The 19,822-nt window shown below is 45.1% G+C and overlaps 1 protein-coding gene across 1 annotated transcript in view; it reads right to left on the bottom strand.

Annotated features, from left to right (window-relative positions):
- The window catches only part of dcst2 (DC-STAMP domain containing 2), a gene marked incomplete at both ends in the record, with an annotated part of 25,795 nt that extends 6,774 nt beyond the window's left edge, over nt 1-19,021 (bottom strand). Inside the window, 8 exons of the mRNA XM_079640864.1 lie at nt 6,956-7,113; nt 9,885-10,098; nt 10,203-10,268; nt 11,337-11,531; nt 13,232-13,333; nt 14,846-15,016; nt 17,996-18,240; nt 18,927-19,021. Of these exons, the coding sequence (XP_079496990.1) occupies nt 6,956-7,113; nt 9,885-10,098; nt 10,203-10,268; nt 11,337-11,531; nt 13,232-13,333; nt 14,846-15,016; nt 17,996-18,240; nt 18,927-19,021 (1,246 nt within the window). The remainder of the gene's footprint in view (nt 1-6,955; nt 7,114-9,884; nt 10,099-10,202; nt 10,269-11,336; nt 11,532-13,231; nt 13,334-14,845; nt 15,017-17,995; nt 18,241-18,926) is intronic.
- Nucleotides 19,022-19,822: the final 801 nt, after the last annotated feature.

The raw sequence follows: 19,822 nt of genomic DNA on the forward strand, positions 1-19,822 counted from the left end.
ACAACTGCGCTAAGTGCTAACTAACTAGCAAGCTTGTCAGCGAGTTACGGCCAGTTTTCAGCCTTTGGTTTTTTCTCTCAAACCTATGAAAGGGTATAAAAATGAGTGAGGTAGCTGGACCAAGTAAGAAGAAAAAAACGTATAACTTTCATACGGAATGGGAGGAGGACTTTTTTTTCACGATGACATTTTCCAAGTGCGTTTGCCTCATCTGCCAGTCTACCATAGCAATACCAAAGAAGGGGAATGTGGAGCGGCATTTTCGGACTGTTCATGGAAAATACGACACCGACTTCCCGCCGAAAAGCGAGCTGAGAAAGAGAAAAGTGAAGGAACTGAAATCCCAGTTGTCCGGACAGCAGTCATTTTTCACGCAACAAACTTCAAAAGCGAAAGCCGCCACCGAAGCATCGTTCCGGGTGAGTCACATCATCGTCAATAACAAGAAGTCCTTCCAAGACGGAGAGATGGTAAAAGAGGCATTCGTTGAAGCAGCTGACTCATTGTTCCGAGACTTTAAAAATAAGGCAGAAATATTATCTTCGATCAAAGCTCTCCAGCTGTCAAGAAGCACAGTTACACGGCGCTGTGAAGCCATGGCTGAGGATTTAACCCAGCAACTTTGGAAGGACATTGGAGATTGCGAGTGTTTCTCACTGCAGTTGGACGAATCAACGGACGTGAGTGACACAGCCCAGATGTGCATTTTCATTCGTATGGTGTTTAGTGATATCACTACAAAAGAAGAGCTATTAACAGTACTGCCCATGAAAGAACAGACGCGAGGAGAGGACATATTTCAGTCGTTTAAAAACTTTATCGCGAAAACTCAGCTCCCAGTGTACAAATTGATGTCTATCACCACGGATGGAGCACCCGCAATGGTTGGCCGCTTGAATGGATTTATTGCAAAGTGCAGGCAGGACGATGCTTTTCCGGACTTCCTAAATTACCATTGCATAATCCACCAACAAGCGTTATGCGCTAAAATGCTCAACATGAAAGAGATCATGGATGTTGCAACGAAGATCGCCTGTTCTATTCGCGCCAGATCTCTTCAAAGAAGGCTATTCCGTGCACATCTGGAGAATGCTGACTGCGACCACTCTGAGTTGTTGCTACACACTGACGTGAGATGGCTTAGTCGAGGGAAATTCCTGCAAAGATTTCGAGAGCTCTGTCCGGAGATTAAGGAGTTTTTCCGTGTAGCTGGACATGCAGAATACACGCAACTAAATGACGGTCAGTGGCTGTTAGACTTGGCATTTTTAACCGATCTGACCAACATGTTGAATGACCTTAATCTACAGCTGCAAGGAAAAGACAAAACAGTGATCAATATGATCAGCTCGGTTAATGCTTTCAAACGAAAGATGCAACATCTCTCCTCAAAGCTGCAGCGCCATGATTTGGCAAACTTCCAGAACCTGGCGTCAGAGCTGGAGATGCAAAGGAAGGCCTGTTTGCAACTTGACACTGCACGCTACACAGAGCAGATTGACAAATGTCTGTCAGAGTTTGACAAACGCTTTCAAGACTTTTCTTTGCTCGAGCCAGTCGCTACATTCATGTGCTATCCTTTTCGGGAAGATGCTGAGGTTGATTCACTCGCATCAAAAATTGCAACACTGTTTCACCTGAACTCTTCTGTAGTGGAAGATGAGATTTTGACACTACAAGCTGACATTGAGCTGAAGTCCAGAGCTCATGGACAGTTCTGGAACTTACTCACAGAGGTAAAGTACCCCAACATGAGGAAATGTGCTACCTCCTTGACAGCATTATTCGGCTCCACTTATTTATGTGAGTCAGCCTTTTCCCACATGAAGATCATCAAGTCCAAGTACCGTTCCACCATGACTGATGAACATTTGGAAGTGTGCTTGAGGCTGGCTGTCAGCAGTTACCGTCCGGACTATGCATCCCTGGCTGATTCAATTCAGTGCAAGTCATCAGAGTAAACTCGGGTAATGACAAAAAATGTACATAGTTAATTGTGTTGTGTTGTGCAATATTGGCTCATGCGATATAAAGAATCCTCAATATATTTATAAATAAATATATGTTTTGCATTTTTTGTAGTAGGTAGATCATTTTGACTTGATCATTTTATAAGTAGCTCTCATGCTGAAAAAGTGTGAGCACCCCTGATCTAGATCATTTAAATGGCGCCAGTGTGTGTGGCCTGCCGCCTGCCGATGCTTACGCTGCGTGTTTTTGTACTGTTTTTGTCATGCTTAATGCAAAATGTCAACTCTCTACTGGTGTACGATCGCCAGACACTGCTGGACCCTCGCTTTTCTGCCATTAATCCAGCAAAGTCTACTCGTAGTGGAGATAAAATGCTGCCTCCGTTTTTACCAGGGGGACCAGTTTACCTGTGCCGCACCCCGGCTCCACCTACCCGCTGTAAACACAGGGGGAAAGGCAGGGGGAAAGGCAGGGGAGAACGCAGGGGAGAAGGCAGTGGTGGACTGGTCAGAATTAAGGCTTTTTCAGCTCATCTTTTCTGTCATACTGAGTTTGAGCCTCGTCTCTCTTTTTCGAGGCGCTTCCTGGACCCTGTCAACGCCTGGCTGGTACCTGTCGTCGACCCGGATGAGGCATTCCTGCACCGCGGGACCTGCTCCCCTCGTCCCCGCTGCCGCGGGGTTAATCCGCATAGCCTGAGGTCTCTGTGTCGGGCTCCCCGGACCTCTAACGCCGCCAACCTGCCGGCCCCTGCTAGGTTTGGCCTGGTGAATGCAAGATCGCTAACAAACAAGACTTTTGTCCTAAAGAATTTCTTCACTTCCAAGGGCTTGGATTTCCTCTTGGTGACTGAGACATGGCTCAGTATTGGTGAATCCAGCGCGTTTACCGAACTTGTACCGCAGCATTTCTTTTATTTTAACTCTCCGCGGAAGTCAGTCCGAGGTGGAGGTAGAGCAACTGTTTTTAAGAGTGACTATAAATGCCAGCAGCTTTCACTGACATTCTCACCCGGCAGCTTTGAACTGAGCGTGTTCCAGCTTGGTCGCTCTCATACAGTGCTGTGGTCTATAGACCTCCCAAATACAAAAAGGGATCTTTAAACGATTTCTCAGATTTCTTGGCTGAAATTATGCCAAAATATGATCGTGTTCTTATTTTTGGGGATTTTAATATTCACGTGTGTTGCCCCGACAAAGCTATGGCAAAGGACTTTTTAGACCTTGTTGATTCCTTTAATCTTGTGCAGTCAGTGTCTGGCCCAACGCAGGAACGCGGACACACACTTGATCTTGTTCTGTCTTATGGTTTGCCGGTTCTTAACCTGGAGATTTGTGACGCCTTTCTCTCTGATCATAGTCCTGTGTTATCTGATGTGAGTCTTTCTTGTGAAACGGTTAAACCGCGAGCTGCTCCTCGGCGCGCTCGCATTATTAACCCCTCCACTGCTGGTCACTTCTCTGCCGCTTTTAAACAGAACTGTGTGAATCTGGAACCTCTGTCACCTGAAACGGATGAGCTGAGCTCATGGTTTCACTCTACTTGCAAAGCTGCCATAGACACTGTTGCTCCTTTAAAAACCAGTCAACCTAAAACTAAATCTGAGCCTTGGTTAAATGATACGACTCGGTCTGTCCGACAGGATTGCCGTAGAGCTGAGCGTAAATGGAAAAAGGACAAACTGCAAGTTTCATCTGAAATGTTGAGGGAGTGTTGGCGTCTCTATCAGATCACTGTGAAAGAGGCAAAAAGCAAACTTCTATCTGACATCTTTCGGTCAAATCGTCATAAGCCACGTGTTCTGTTCCAGACTATTGATTTGGTCCTTAATGCCCCCCAGAATACCGTTATGGAGACCTCTACCGCGGTCTGTGAAGATTTTGCTCAAATCTCTGCTCCTGCAATTGACCCCTCAGTTCCTGCACCGTGTTCTGCTGTCTTTAATCACTTTGAGCCTGTAGCTCTGTCTTTTGTACAGGAGACTGTCTCCAAGTTAAAGCCCTCTGGTTCTCCAAATGACCCTGTCGCGCCTCGACTTTTTAAAGAGGTTTTCCCCACTGTTGGACCATCTGTGCTGGCAGTTATAAACAGCAGCCTGCTCGCAGGGAAGGTCCCCGAAAACCTGAAGCCTGCAGTACCTCGTATTAAAAGACCCAGCCTGGATCCCACGGTTCTGGCTAATTTTAGGCCCATTTCCAAAATGCCTTTTATGTCAAAGATCCTGGAGAAGATTGTCTTCAGTCAAATTATGTTTTTTCTGGAAGAGAACAACAGACTGGAGGTTTTCCAATCCGGTTTTAAAACTATGCACAGCACTGAGACAGCGCTTTAAGAGTCTCTAATGACATCCTTTTATCTGCTGACTCTGGGGACTGCGTTGTGCTCCTACTTATTGACTTAACTGCTGCTTTCGATACGGTCGACCATGACATCCTGATCTCCCGCTTGGAGAAGTGGGTGGGCATTGAGGGGAAAGCCCTGGAATGGTTCAGGTCATATCTGAAGGACAGAACTTTCTCTGTCAGCCTTGGTGACTCCGAGTCATCCTCTGCTCCACTCCTGTATGGGGTCCCACAGGGCTCAGTATTAGGCCCCCTGCTATTCTCCCTCTATTTGCTCGCTCTTGGGTCCATTTTTAGAAAGCACGGCATCGCATTCCACTGCTATGCTGACGATAGCCAGATTTATGTCCCTCTAACAAAGAAGGAGGGTTACTCAATTAGCCCACTGCTAAAGTGCCTAGATGACATAAAGGCCTGGATGGCGTGTAACTTCCTTCAACTCAATGAAGGAAAAAGAGAAGTAATGGTTTTTGGTAGCACCACTGACACCACTTCTGTAGACCTGGGCTCCTTGCATCAATACACCAAGCCCACCATTACGAACCTTGGTATTAAAATGGACCGTGAACTTAAACTTGAGAGTCAGATTAAGTCTGTGGTAAAAACAAGCTTTTATCACCTGAGGCAGCTAGCCAAAGTAAAACCTTTTCTCTCCAGACATCAGTTTGAGACAGTAATCCATGCCTCTGTCACCACCCGGCTAGACTACTGTAACTCTCTCTACATGGGGGTCAGTGGGTCCTCCCTCGCACGACTGCAGCGGGTGCAAAATGCCGCAGCAAGGCTCTTAACTGGCACATGGAAGTATGACCACATTTCCCCTGTCTTAGCTTCTCTCCACTGGCTGCCAATTTATTTTAGGATCCATTTTATAATTATTTTATTTACTTTTAAATCCCTAAATGGCATGACCCCACCGTACCTTGCTGAGCTGCTACAGCATTACACGCCGAACCGCCCTCTCAGGTCAGCGGACCAGCTGCTCCTGAATGTGCCTAAAACCAGGTCCAAGCTCAGAGTTGCTTCTCCGTAGCGGCTCCCAAGCTGTGGAACGCTCTGCCCCTGGAGATCAGACAGGCCTCAACACTGTGGAACGCTCTACCCCTGGAGATCAGACAGACCTCCACACTGTGGAACGCTCTACCCCTGGAGATCAGACAGGCCTCCACACTGTGGAACGCTCTGCCCCTGGAGATCAGACAGGCCTCCACACTGTGGAACGCTCTGCCCCTGGAGATCAGACAGGCCTCCACACTGTGGAACGCTCTGCCCCTGCACATCAGACAGGCCTCCACACTGTGGAACGCTCTGCCCCTAGAGATCAGACAGGCCTCAACACTGTGGAACGCTCTGCCCCTAGAGATCAGACAGGCCTCAACACTGTGGAACGCTCTGCCCCTGGAGATCAGACAGGCCTCCACACTGTGGAACGCTCTGCCCCTAGAGATCAGACAGGCCTCAACACTGTGGAACGCTCTGCCCCTGGAGATCAGACAGGCCTCCACACTGTGGAACGCTCTGCCCCTAGAGATCAGACAGGCCTCCACACTGTGGAACGCTCTGCCCCTGGAGATCAGACAGGCCTCCACACTGTGGAACGCTCTGCCCCTAGAGATCAGACAGGCCTCCACACTGTGGAACGCTCTGCCCCTGGAGATCAGACAGGCCTCCACACTGTGGAACGCTCTGCCCCTGCACATCAGACAGGCCTCCACACTGTGGAACGCTCTGCCCCTGCACATCAGACAGGCCTCCACACTGTGGAACGCTCTGCCCCTAGAGATCAGACAGGCCTCCACACTGTGGAACGCTCTGCCCCTGGAGATCAGACAGGCCTCCACACTGTGGAACGCTCTGCCCCTGGAGATCAGACAGGCCTCCACACTGTGGAACGCTCTGCCCCTGGAGATCAGACAGGCCTCCACACTGTGGAACGCTCTGCCCCTAGAGATCAGACAGGCCTCCACACTGTGGAACGCTCTGCCCCTGGAGATCATACAGGCCTCCACACTGTGGAACACTCTGCCCCTGGAGATCAGACAGGCCTCCACACTGTGGAACGCTCTGCCCCTGGAGATCAGACAGGCCTCCACACTGTGGAACGCTCTGCCCCTGGAGATCAGACAGGCCTCCACACTGTGGAACGCTCTGCCCCTGGAGATCAGACAGACCTCCACACTGCCTGCTTTGAAATCGCTTCTTAAAACCCACCTCTTCTCCTTAGCGTTTTAACATTTGCCGTTTTAACATCTTTAGAGTGTTGCTTTTTTGCATTTAATTTTTTTTGAGTTTTTACTTGTACTTGTTTTATGGTGTGTGAGCTGAGCTGTGTTACTTTTTTGTATGTTTTGTTTTGTATTTAAATGAATTTCAGTTCACATCACTTAACAAAGCCAAAAGTGATGACGTCATTCAAAAACACAGAAACACACACACACACACACACACACACACACACACACACACACACACACACACACACACACACACACACACACACACACACACACACACACACACACACACACACACACACACACACACACACACACACACACACACACACACACACACACACACACACACACACAACACACACACACACACACACACACACACACACACACACACACTGTACTGACGTGGTGTGATGTAGGTCTTGGCCTCCCTGCCTGTGATTGGCAGCACTGAGGCTCCGCCCCCGCAGGTCACCTGACGGTCGAGCTCTTCAAACTGAGCACTCAGGTAGACATTATCGAAGTCGAGCTCACGGAGATACCTGTGTCGGTACCGCACCGCCCTGCGCACACACACACACACACACACACACACACACACACACACACACACACACACACACACACACACACACACACACAAATAAAAGTGTGTCAATAAAATAGCGCCCCCCTGTGGCCGTACTGCTCTTTACACGCTGGTTAAAAGCTGAAATCAGGTCTGAGGTTAACACAAATTGAAGAGATGTTAACGCTTTGTTCTACGACATAGAATACGTCTCTAAATACCCCACTGGTGGATTTAAGAGTGGTTGCTAACAAGAGTCTAAAATGATACGACTAAACGTCATCACCCACATTAGGCATATACTTGCCAACAGGGGCGGATCTAGACAAATATTCATGGGGTGGCCAGAGGGTGGCAGGAGAATTTCAGGGATGGCATCCCCTGGCAGAAGTATATGCTGATTTAATCGCAGTCATATCAATCAATGTTAACTTGGAAAGCCACAATATTGATATTTTGACTCAATAACATTAGGTGACATTATTGTGGCACATCAGTAAAGCCTTACATATAAATATATAAGGTGGCACACGTCATTTAATGAATTTTAACTGAATGAGTTGGTTTAACTCTAAGACCAGCAGGGGTACCAAATATGCAGAGTGCTGCAATAAATACATTTATTAACTGTCTCATTGATTTGTGTCTGTATGAATATGATAATATTAACAATCATATTATTCCTATCAGCTGTCAATCACTGTTATGATTCACATATTCAGTGTTATTATTAAATAAACTATATTTTTTGGAGGAGTTAATGATGAACGTTCCTCAAGATGCTTGCTCACCCTCCTTCAAATTTGAAAGACCAGTAATTACTATCATAATTCAAAAGAATCAAAGCAACAGTTCAGCGCCACACAACTTCATTGCAAACAGTTACAACCTTGACTTTACATCAGAAAGAACAAACATTAAAGAAGTGACTAACTGCATCAGTTAGGGTTAGAAAAAACGTGTATTCAGCTAAAACATAAACATCGCTGAAGTTATTATCCAGTGGAGAGTCCTTACCTACTGGCCTAGTTAAATCAAAGTGGTTACTTTTTTTTGGCTGGGCTGTGAAGTTTTACACACCGTCTGATTTTATTTTCTCAGGACTTGAAACTTTTTTTTGGGGGCAGACCCCCACAAAGAAGAAACCTATATTTACACATGTAAGGTCATCTTCTTAAACAGTTTATTATTCTCATCGACTCATCCGTGAGCAGAGCATCAAGTTGGCAGGTCTATAACAGCTGAATGTGGCGATTACCATCTTGATCAGCAAAACGCCACAAACTTATTAAGATTTAAAGCTATGGTGCGTTTTGATTCAATGCTGAGTACAGCCAAACTTGACAGGCTCTTCTTTGTCATAGTAGACCGCAAACAGTTGCGGCGCCAGAGTATCTGTGTTGGGTAATCTATGGTAGGGCTAACCCATACAGTGGTGGGGCTCAAGTCAGTATTTGCAATGTAATTACATACACGCTCCCCTCGACAGTGAAACGCCACGCGTGATGTTTAGATTATTTTCCTGTCTCAATCCAAATTGAACTGTATGAAATAAAAAGGCACATTTTTCTTGTAGTAAATAAAAAGGGCGACCTGGAGACAATCCTGCAATTTCCCCACAGGTCAAAGAGTTGAAAACCCAACCCCTGCAAGGGGGTCTGGGGGGATTCTCCCCCAGGAGATTTTTTGAAATACTAACATCAAATACACATTCTGGTGCTCTCTTGAGAAGAAAAATAAATAAATATATATTAATACACAACGTATTTTAAAAAATGAATGCCATTTTAGTTTTGTGTTACTTTGTTCTGAAAGCTGAACCTGCTGCTCCTCACTGAGAGAAGAGGGAGAGGCTGTGTGAATTACTTTACATTGTGGATAAGGGTGGATAGCCCCCATTGTTCTGTGTGTCAAAATGAAAGACAGCCCACACACCTATCAATCATCAAACCGTGGGGTCTTATAGTTGTACCGATGTATATCGATATGTACTACAGCAAAAGTATTCTCCGTTGGGACTTCCTTCAACAACACAACGCCGTTATCGTGATTCTGCTAGTGGATCGCCGGAGCTGTATTAGATTAACATTAACATGTTGATTGTAGTTGTAGGTGCACTGCCTTGCGGCCTGAAGCACCATCCTTGATGGAGCATATGTGTGGGCTGGGAAAGGAGTGAGCAGAGAGTAGAGTTGTCGATTCTTGTTCTGTTTTCTGTGACTATCTGCCTTTGAGTTGCGCGCTGCTAAAGAGACGCGTTACCATGGAAACCAAACAATGGTGTCGCTGTATTAAAGTCTGAGTGAAAACAGTTGTGACAAAATCTGATTATGTCAGAAATCGGGAGAAATGCGGGAGAAATGTGACACTGGGAGGAAACCGGGAGGGTTGGCAAGTATGAGAAGTCATGTGACTTTATACCCTAACCCCCCCCCCCCCACTGCCTATGCAGAATCTTTCTTTTCATTTCCGTTAATCAAACATTGGAATTTGCTTCCACCTGATCTTAAAACCTTCTCAGATGTTCATTATTTTTCTCAGATGTTTCTGCCGATATTAGTTTTACTGTAATTTAATATGTTTTTTTCTCTGTTTGAAGCGTTTGTGTGAAAGGCATTAAGAAAGGTGTTAGTTGATTTTCCATTTGTTCCTGCCCAGGGAGTGCAGGTGAGCTTTATCTATAGTCTGGCATCTCTCCAGTTTGTTGAGAGTTTGTGTTATTACTGTGCATGGTCCTTGTGTAATAACGATATCTAAGTGAGTGACCTCAGGAAGCCGCAGACGAGCAGCAGGAAGCCTCCGTACATCAGCGGCGCGCTGAGCGTCTGAAACAGCTTCAGCTCGGAGGAGACATCCTGCATGATGTCCTGAGAAACCTGCTGCAGAGAGCGGCTGCTGTTAGCCTCCAGCTCGAAGGTCACCGAGGCCGAGATGTTGAAGTCAAACTCCCGTTTCATCCGCTCGAACGCTGCCACCGTGGCTGAGGGAGGTTTCAGAAACACACTCACAGAACACGTTCACCCAGAGGACGGCAGCAGGCTCAAGGTTGAAGATTAGAGTTGGAAACTGAGATAAAGAACTCACGCGCTGCCAGACGTTTCTTCAGATGCTCGGCGATGTAGGACGGGATGACGCAGAACAGCTCGCCGGCTGGAACACAAACATCATAAAGATAACCAGCAATCACTAAATATGTCATCTTTAGGATATTTGGTTTATAAATGTCTGAACGCAGGTATGTAAATATACACTTTATATATATATTTAAAATGACCAAAACAGCTTTTAGTTTATTATTGTTTATTTTTAAATGCCATATATCCTGTCAACTGTGGTTTATTATTATTGCTAACTTTTTTCTTTACAAATATAATATTGAAGTTGATAATGTGGAAAAGGTGCTTTCAAAATGTCAAAATTAATAATAAAGAAAAATAGCTTTTAGACATTAGTTTTTTAAAAGGCCTGTGTTAATTAATACCTTAAAGGAGGGGTGGGTAAGAATGGAGAAACCAGCTCGAGTGCGCTAGAATTTGAAAATACGCAGCCGGAAGAAATCTGCCACTTCCTCACAGAGCCCCTCCTCCAACACACACGAACGAACACATCACCAATGAGGGCACGAGATAAGTTTGTGCACAGATGGAAGGCTGACAGGCAGGTAGGCCATCCAGTTACTTTAGCCGGCTCAGATGATTGGTCGTGCTTTTTACAGCGCCACGGCTTCCACAGATGATATTTTTTATGGATTTGTTGTCAAAGCATTTAAGATATTCATTGCTATCGGGATGTTAAGAGCATTCCATGGAATATAACAACAAGTGTTTCTGAAGTGAATTACCTACCCCACCTTTAAGAACATTTAAGAAAATTAAATCTAGACGTTGTAGAGTTTTTTGTTTTGTACATAAAACCTTTTATAAAGTGTTTCACTTGAAACTCTGAGTAAACGTATCGTTAACTTCTTCAAACATGCCAACAATCACTCAGTTCTGAAGAAACCATGTATAAGATAAGGTCAGATAACATAAGAAGTACTTTATTGATCCAAGTTGGGAAATGTTTGCGTTGCAGCAGCATAAAAAGACAAGGCATCGTACAATAAAAGTTAAAAGACTAGAAATAAATATTCCAAAATGTAGAAAATATACAGGTTGAATTACAAATGTACAGTAATTACAAAGTTAATGTAAGGTAAGGAGGTGTAAGTGAACGCACCGCGGGCGAGGCTGCAGAGCGGCAGGAAGCCGTCCACAATGCCACACAGGAAGTTGAATTCTCCGAGCAACTCGGAGCAGTCGTCCCGCGCCTCGGCGAACACCGCGCGGCACTTCCTGTACGGGGAGCCCATTTTAGCGTTGCACACGTCCCCGATGTCCACCAGGAAGTGAAGGACGTTCCTCAGAGTTCGCGCTGAGGGGTCAGAGGTCACGGCCAAATCTCAAAATATTGACTTTTAGGATTTGTTGCAATTACAACACAGTGTGTGTTTGCCAGAGGTGGAAGTAGTGTAGTACAAATACTTTTTCTGGTATCAGTACTTTACTCCACTACTTATTTTTAAGACCACGTTTTACTTTGACTTCTTACATTTCTAAAACAAATACCTGTACTTTCTACTTCTTACATGTTGAACTCAAATACCTGTACTTTCTACTTCTCACATGTTGAACTCAAATACCTGTACTTTCTACTTCTTACATGTTGAACTCAAATACCTGTACTTTCTACTTCTTACATGTTGAACTCAAATACCTGTACTTTCTACTTCTTACATGTTGAACTCAAATACCTGTACTTTCTACTTCTTACATGTTGAACTCAAATACCTGTACTTTCTACTTCTCACATGTTGAACTCAAATACCTGTACTTTCTACTTCTTACATGTTGAACTCAAATACCTGTACTTTCTACTTCTTACATGTTGAACTCAAATACCTGTACTTTCTACTTCTTACATGTTGAACTCAAATACCTGTACTTTCTACTTCTTACATGTTGAACTCAAATACCTGTACTTTCTACTTCTTACATGTTGAACACAAATACCTGTACTTTCTACTTCTTACATGTTGAACACAAATACCTGTACTTTCTACTTCTTACATGTTGAACTCAAATACCTGTACTTTCTACTTCTTACATGTTGAACTCAAATACCTGTACTTTCTACTTCTTACATGTTGAACCCAAATACCTGTACTTTCTACTTCTTACATGTTGAACACAAATACCTGTACTTTCTACTTCTTACATGTTGAACACAAATACCTGTACTTTCTACTTCTTACATGTTGAACTCAAATACCTGTACTTTCTACTTCTTACATGTTGAACTCAAATACCTGTACTTTCTACTTCTTACATGTTGAACTCAAATACCTGTACTTTCTACTTCTTACATGTTGAACACAAATACCTGTACTTTCTACTTCTTACATGTTGAACACAAATACCTGTACTTTCTACTTCTTACATGTTGAACTCAAATACCTGTACTTTCTACTTCTTACATGTTGAACCCAAATACCTGTACTTTCTACTTCTTACATGTTGAACTCAAATACCTGTACTTTCTACTTCTTACATGTTGAACTCAAATACCTGTACTTTCTACTTCTTACATGTTGAACTCAAATACCTGTACTTTCTACTTCTCACATGTTGAACTCAAATACCTGTACTTTCTACTTCTCTCATTTTCCAAACAGCTGGTTCCTTTAGTCTGAATGTGTGTTTGGTGGCGTGATCATTATTATTTAGAGTCATTGCGTGCCTATTGATTTGAACACGATCCGTGTATCCATCATTTCCTGGTCTTCTCTAAAGAAGAGGGACCAATGGAAACGTTGTCATGTTGCCGTTGGTCACCATGGAAACATTCATTAGCTAACAATGACATTATTGTTCTATTCATATAAAGGGAGGTCAGGTACTCTTTAAAACAGCTGCTAGTTATGGGTACTTTTTACTGAAGTACATTTCAAAGTTCTTTACTTTGACTTGAGGAAAGAAGTTTAGTCAGTACTTCTACTTTCACCAGAGTATTTTTAAACACAATTATCTGTACTTCTAAAGAATGTGTGAACTACATATCTGGTGTTTGCTCACCAACGTGGCGGACGCTGTCAGTCAGAGCGTCGATGAGGCTCCTCACTCGTGCGGCGGCAGCGTGAGCGTTACTGCTGATCTCTCTGACTCTGTCCAACACCGCTGACACACAAACAACACTTCACTGACTACAGACTATACAGAGCTGCAGGACGTCCTATTTCTGTGTTGGTCCCTGAAGGCAGCATCTCCCTTGTCCAATGGGATTCCTCCGTGTAATTTTGGATTATGTCAGAAAATAATCTCTGAGTAAAACAAACGTTTATGATATTTACACGTTTAGTTCAGCAGAATAATCTCCACATATTAACACCACTTTATGATCTCTGAAGTAAAAAGCTAATGTTGGGCTATAAAGGAACTACAGCACAGTCACATGACTTCACGTCACCACCGCTAAGCTAAAGGAGGCTAATGTTGGGCTATAAAGGAACTACAGCACGGTCACATGACTTCACATCACCACCGCTAAGCTAAAGGAGGCTAATGTTGGGCTATAAAGGAACTACAGCACGGTCACATGACTTCACGTCACCACCGCTAAGCTAAAGGTGGCTAATGCTGGGCTATAAAGGAACTACAGCACGGTCACATGACTTCACGTCACCACCGCTAAGCTAAAGGAGGCTAATGCTGGGCTATAAAGGAACTACAGCACGGTCACATGACTTCACGTCACCACCGCTAAGCTAAAGGAGGCTAATGTTGGGCTATAGAGGAACTACAGCACGGTCACATGACTTCACGTCACCACCGCTAAGCTAAAGGAGGCTAATGTTGGACTATAAAGGAACTACAGCACGGTCACATGACTTCACGTCACCACCGCTAAGCTAAAGGAGGCTAATGTTGGGCTATAAAGGAACTACAGCACGGTCACATGACTTCACGTCACCACCGCTAAGCTAAAGGTGGCTAATGTTGGGCTATAAAGGAACTACAGCACGGTCACATGACTTCACGTCACCACCGCTAAGCTAAAGGAGGCTAATGTTGGGCTATAAAGGAACTACAGCACGGTCACATGACTTCACGTCACCACCGCTAAGCTAAAGGCGGCTAATGTTGGGCTATGAAGGAACTACAGCACGGTCACATGACTTCACGTCACCACCGCTAAGCTAAAGGCGGCTAATGTTGGGCTATAAAGGAACTACAGCACGGTCACATGACTTCACGTCACCACCGCTAAGCTAAAGGAGGCTAATGTTGGGCTATAACGGAACTACAGCACGGTCACATGACTTCACGTCACCACCGCTAAGCTAAAGGAGGCTAATGTTGGGCTATAGAGGAACTACAGCACGGTCACATGACTTCACGTCACCACCGCTAAGCTAAAGGAGGCTAATGTTGGGCTATAACGGAACTACAGCACGTCGCTAATTTCGTAGAACAAAACGTTAAAATCTCTTCAGCTTGTGTTAACCACAGATCTTATTTCAGGATAACAACTAGAAACACATTCGGAAAACCATTGACCTCCAGACCAGGGGAAAGGAAGTGAGGAAATGCTGACTCACGCTAGAGTTAAAGACTCATTCCTGCACCTACCTCTATAACAGTATTTATTAAAAGTATTGTGTTGTGTTGATGTTGGTGGGCGGGGCTTACAGAAAAGGGGCGTGGCCGCTCTCTGCAGCAGCTCTTGCGTCTGATTGGCTGCGAGCTCGGCTCCACACAGCAGGCCTGCGGCGGCGCGCTCCGTGTTCTCCAGCGTGTTGGTGAGCGGGCCTTTGAGCAGCGCCGACATGAACAGGAAGAGGAGGAACTTCCTGCCCTGAGCTGAAACACAGGAGGGGGCACTGTCACTACCCGATATGCATCCCTGCCCTGTTTGCAGTGCGCATGTGCGAGATGGTCCGCCATATTGGACAACTCCATACGGAAACTCTAATAGGACATTTGACGTCTAGACGGCTGCCTGATTTGCCTCGTGCATGCGCGAGTTATAAACGTCTCAAATATCTTTACAAAAATCTGTTATTATTTTCAAATAAAATGAAGGACATTCACAGTTAATGTAATTAGATATAAATTATGAATGCCATACATATTGCATATTCACAGTCAATATTTCTTCAGTATGATAGCTGTCTAACAGAAGTTAAATCCATGTCTCACTTATTCTGACAAAGTACTTAACCCCAAATAAAAAGACCCAATAAAAAGAGTTTTGAAATAAGAGTGAAGTCACGTTGTAATAACAATAACTCGTCTCTCGTTCTTTTGAGTCTTCTTTTTGTGTTTTGCCAAACGCCTCTGTGTCAAGGCAAGTTTATTTATACAGCACTTTTCTGTACGCGACAATTCAAAGTGCTTTACAAAACAAATTAAAAGACTTTTTAGGAATAAATACAGTAAAAACACATATAATGGCATTTTACAACAGGCATTACAAAGCAAAGATAATAAAATAATAAACATAAACACCACAGGTACACAATCCATGTTTAAAAGGCAAAGGCATACTGTAGTGTGAATACAAGCAGCTGAATTAAAAGCAGCCCAAGAGATATGTTTTTAGTCTGGATTTAAAAACAGTAAGCGTCTCTGCGGACGTGCATGCTTTGGGTAGTTTGTTCCAGAGTGTCGGGGCATAACAGCTAAACGCTGCCTCTCCATGTTTTGTTGTTACTCTCTGAGCCGATAGCAGACCCGTCGGTCCCAGAAGACCTGAGGCACCTTGATGGCTCGTAATTATGCAGGAGTTTAACAATATACTTTGGTCCTAAACCATGTCATGATTTAAAAACTAGCAATAGTACTTTAAAATCAATTCTTTGGCCGAGTGGAAGCCAATGCAAAGATTTCAGAACCGGACTGATGTGATCCACTCTTTTAGTGTCAGTGAGGACACGAGCAGCAGCGCTCTGGATCAGCTGCAGCTTTCTGATGGATGTTTTAGTGAGCCCTGTGAAGACACTATTGCAGTAGTCCAGTCTACTGAAGATTAAAGCATGGACAAGCTTTTCTAAGTCCTGTTGCGACATTAGTTTTTTAATCCTGGATATGTTCTTCAGGTGGTAATAAGCACACCTAATGACTGTTGAAATGCAGGTCTGATTCCATCACTACCCCCAGACATCTTGCTTTGTGAGTTACTTTGTAGTCTGCCGCCTGAAGCTCTGTGGTTACTTTTAATCGGTCCTTCTTTGCTCCAAAAACAATGACCTCAGTTTGTCGTTTGCTCAGTTGGAGAAAGTTCTGAGTCGTCCAGCCAGTGATGTGCTCAGTGTGCTCAGTGTTCTAATCGGAGAACACTCTCCTGGTGTGATTTTAAAATAGATCAGGGTGTCTTCTGCATAGATGTGATCAGCTTAGGTCGCTCTTTTTAATCATTTCAGCCAGAGGTAGCATATAAATATGCGTCAAGTGTCCTAGTTGGGTTAGGGTACGGAGTTCTCCAATATGGCGGACCATCTCGCACATGCGCACTGCAGATAGGGCAGGGATGCAGATTGGGTGTTGACAGGCACAACAATCCCACAATGCACTGCTCCATTCAACCACAGATTTAGAATACATTATAGACTAAAGCAGGGGTCGGCAACCTTTTTGATATGAAGTGCCATTTAAAAAAAGAATTGTTATCAGCGTGCCAACGATCGAGAATTATCAGCAGGAGGGCGGGGGGAGCCTCGCTGCGGGGGAAGCAGTGTGTGGACCTGTCAACGCAACTTATGATGCCGAATTTAACAAACACATTTAAATAATTGGTTTAAAAGGTATAATAATAAGGACGATCGTCCGTTCTGTGATTCTCCAGAACACACATGTTATGATATTAGGGTCATGCAGAGTGAGATGAGATCGCTGTCCCTTTAAGAGAGAGAGAGAGAGAGAGAGAGAGAGAGAGAGAGAGAGAGAGAGAGAGAGAGAGAGAGAGGGGTGTGGCTTGTGCATGTGTGTGTGTGGATGGTAGAGCGACAGTGAGGGAACGTATGTTTGTTTCTGGAAGTGAAACGAGGCAGCAGAAAAACAGAGGTCTGTGATGTATTTTGTGAAACAGAAGAACAGCTAAATAAATGCAACGGCCTCCCAAGAAGAGCTCGCCTCTCTCCAGTCATTTGAGCTAAAGTGGGTTATTGAACCTGAAGCTTGTTGCTTCTTCCCTCCTCGACTACGGTCTGGGAGCCGACAGGAACGTTCAACACACAGATGGCCAGTCCGCCCCTTTGTAGCATATTATTTCGATGAGAGATGAGCAGATCGCCACTGGGCTTTCAACTAAATACACAGCCACGCAAAAACTGCGTCATTTGCACAGCTCCTTATGGGTACTGCAATTAGTGAAGTGCTTTCCTCCGTGGTGAAACGATCAGCACTGCACCACGGAGGAAAGCGGCAGAAAGTCACCTGGAGATAAAGAGAGCGGGGCTGCGTTGCGTGCATGACTTCCTTCTGCAGGTAATGGGGAGACGAGCTCTGGCGGCGGTCTCGTTCAGGATCCGAAAATTAATTTAAATATTTTGCACACTTATTCCACTTATTCCTAGTGTGCCACTGGTTACGGTGCCGCGTGCCAATGCTGGCACGCGTGCCAGGGGTTACCAACCCCTGGCACGCGTGCCAGGGGTTGCCAACCCCCGGACTAAAGTGACAGATAAAACTATTTCATTTGAAAAGTACTGTGACTGATATCGGATTGGTACATCACTGTGAAAACAGTGCAATGTTAATAAATGTGTATGAAAACAGACTGCTAGCAGGAAGCCCCCTCTGCGGGAACTGTCCACCTGTGCAGGTGAGTGCTGGTCTGACCTGCAGACAGTGAAGGTAGCATCACGCAGACGGAGGTCCGGACCCCGGAGGACAGGCCCATGGAGAAGGAGGCGATGGCGGCGAGGCTGAGGGTGAGGGAGACGCAGAGCCAGAGCTCCTGCAGGGGCAGACAGGAGACCCCGTACAGAGAGGCCAGCAGCAGGCCGGAAACAAACGCACCCAGGCTGCACCCCCCCTCCACCAGGTGACCTCTGACCCCAGCAGGCAGAGGGCGGCACGCTGACCTGGGGAGGGATGATGTTGGAAAATATATCAGAATCCCTTCATCAACCCACAGAGGGGACATCTACCTTGCTCCAGCAGAGAAGAGCCACAGACAGCTTCATGTTCCCTAGATGCATGCAAACACTGTTGAAGATTAGAAAATAAATTATAATAAAAATAAGTTACACATTTTACAAAATACACATGGTGTAACAGTTCTGAGGATTTAGCAGCCAGGTGTATATTGCACAGTTTTAACTAGGGCATTTATTAGGATAAACCCCTTGAGGTGCACCATCTGGTTTTCAAGGGGGTCCCAACAAAAGCAACGTGTTACGGTGAACAAAATAACAGAAAGCAAAGCATGACAAACCACACACAGTCTGTTCAGTACAATTCATGAAGTAATACGATCGTTACAATCACTGCAATGTGATAGACAGTGTCTGATAGACGGTGGCAGATTCAAATAAAAACGCAGTTCTTAACTTGAGAAGGTGATGAAAATAGAGCCGTGTTGTGGCACTGCTTTTCGGTGAAAGGAACTATTAAAGCATTAACAGAGCAATGATGTGATGTTAAAAATAGATTTTGACTATAGCTGAAGACAGATATCAGATGCATGTACAACCAGAGCTCACTGTGCGTTCACACGTTCGCATCCCGTTATTGTTTGTCCATCGTTGGTACTGAAGTCTCCTCTCACCTGTGCAGGACTCCTCTGAAGGAGCGTCTCGCTCCGCCCCTCTCCACCTGAACTCTGACCTCAGTCTTCATTAGGACCGTCTTCCTCTTCTTCATCCTCTGTTTCCTGGAGACCAAAGCTACGTGAAACTAGAGACACTACAACTGACTCCAACTGACTCCATCTGACTCCAACTGACTCCATCTGACTCCAACTGACTCCAACTGACCTCCAACTGACCAACTGACTCCAACTAACCAACTGACCAACTGACTCCATCTGACTCCATCTGACTCCCTCTGACCAACTGACTCCAACTAACCAACTGACCAACTGACTCAATCTGACTCCAACTGAGTCCATCTGTCTCCAACTGACTCCATCTGACTCCAACTGACTCCAACTGACTCCAACTAACCAACTGACCAACTGACTCCATCTGACTCCATCTGACTCCAACTGACTCCAACTGACTCAATCTGACTCCAACTGAGTCCATCTGTCTCCAACTGACTCCATCTGACTCCAACTGACTCCAACTGACTCCAACTGACCAACTGACTCCAACTAACCAACTGACCAACTGACTCCAACTGACTCTATCTGACTCCATCTGACTCCATCTGACTCCAACTGACTCCAACTGACCAACTGACTCACTCTGACTCCATCTGACTCCAACTGACTCCAACTGACCAACTGACTCCAACTAACCAACTGACCAACTGACTCCAACTGACTCTATCTGACTCCATCTGACTCCATCTGACTCCAACTGACTCCAACTGACCAACTGACTCACTCTGACTCCATCTGACTCCAACTGACTCCAACTGACCAACTGACTCACTCTGACTCCATCTGACTCCATCTGACTCCATCTGACTCCAACGGACTCCAACTGACTCCAACTGACT

Source organism: Notothenia rossii (genome assembly GCF_949606895.1).
Source record: "Notothenia rossii genome assembly, chromosome: 7".
NCBI lineage: Eukaryota > Metazoa > Chordata > Actinopteri > Perciformes > Nototheniidae > Notothenia > Notothenia rossii.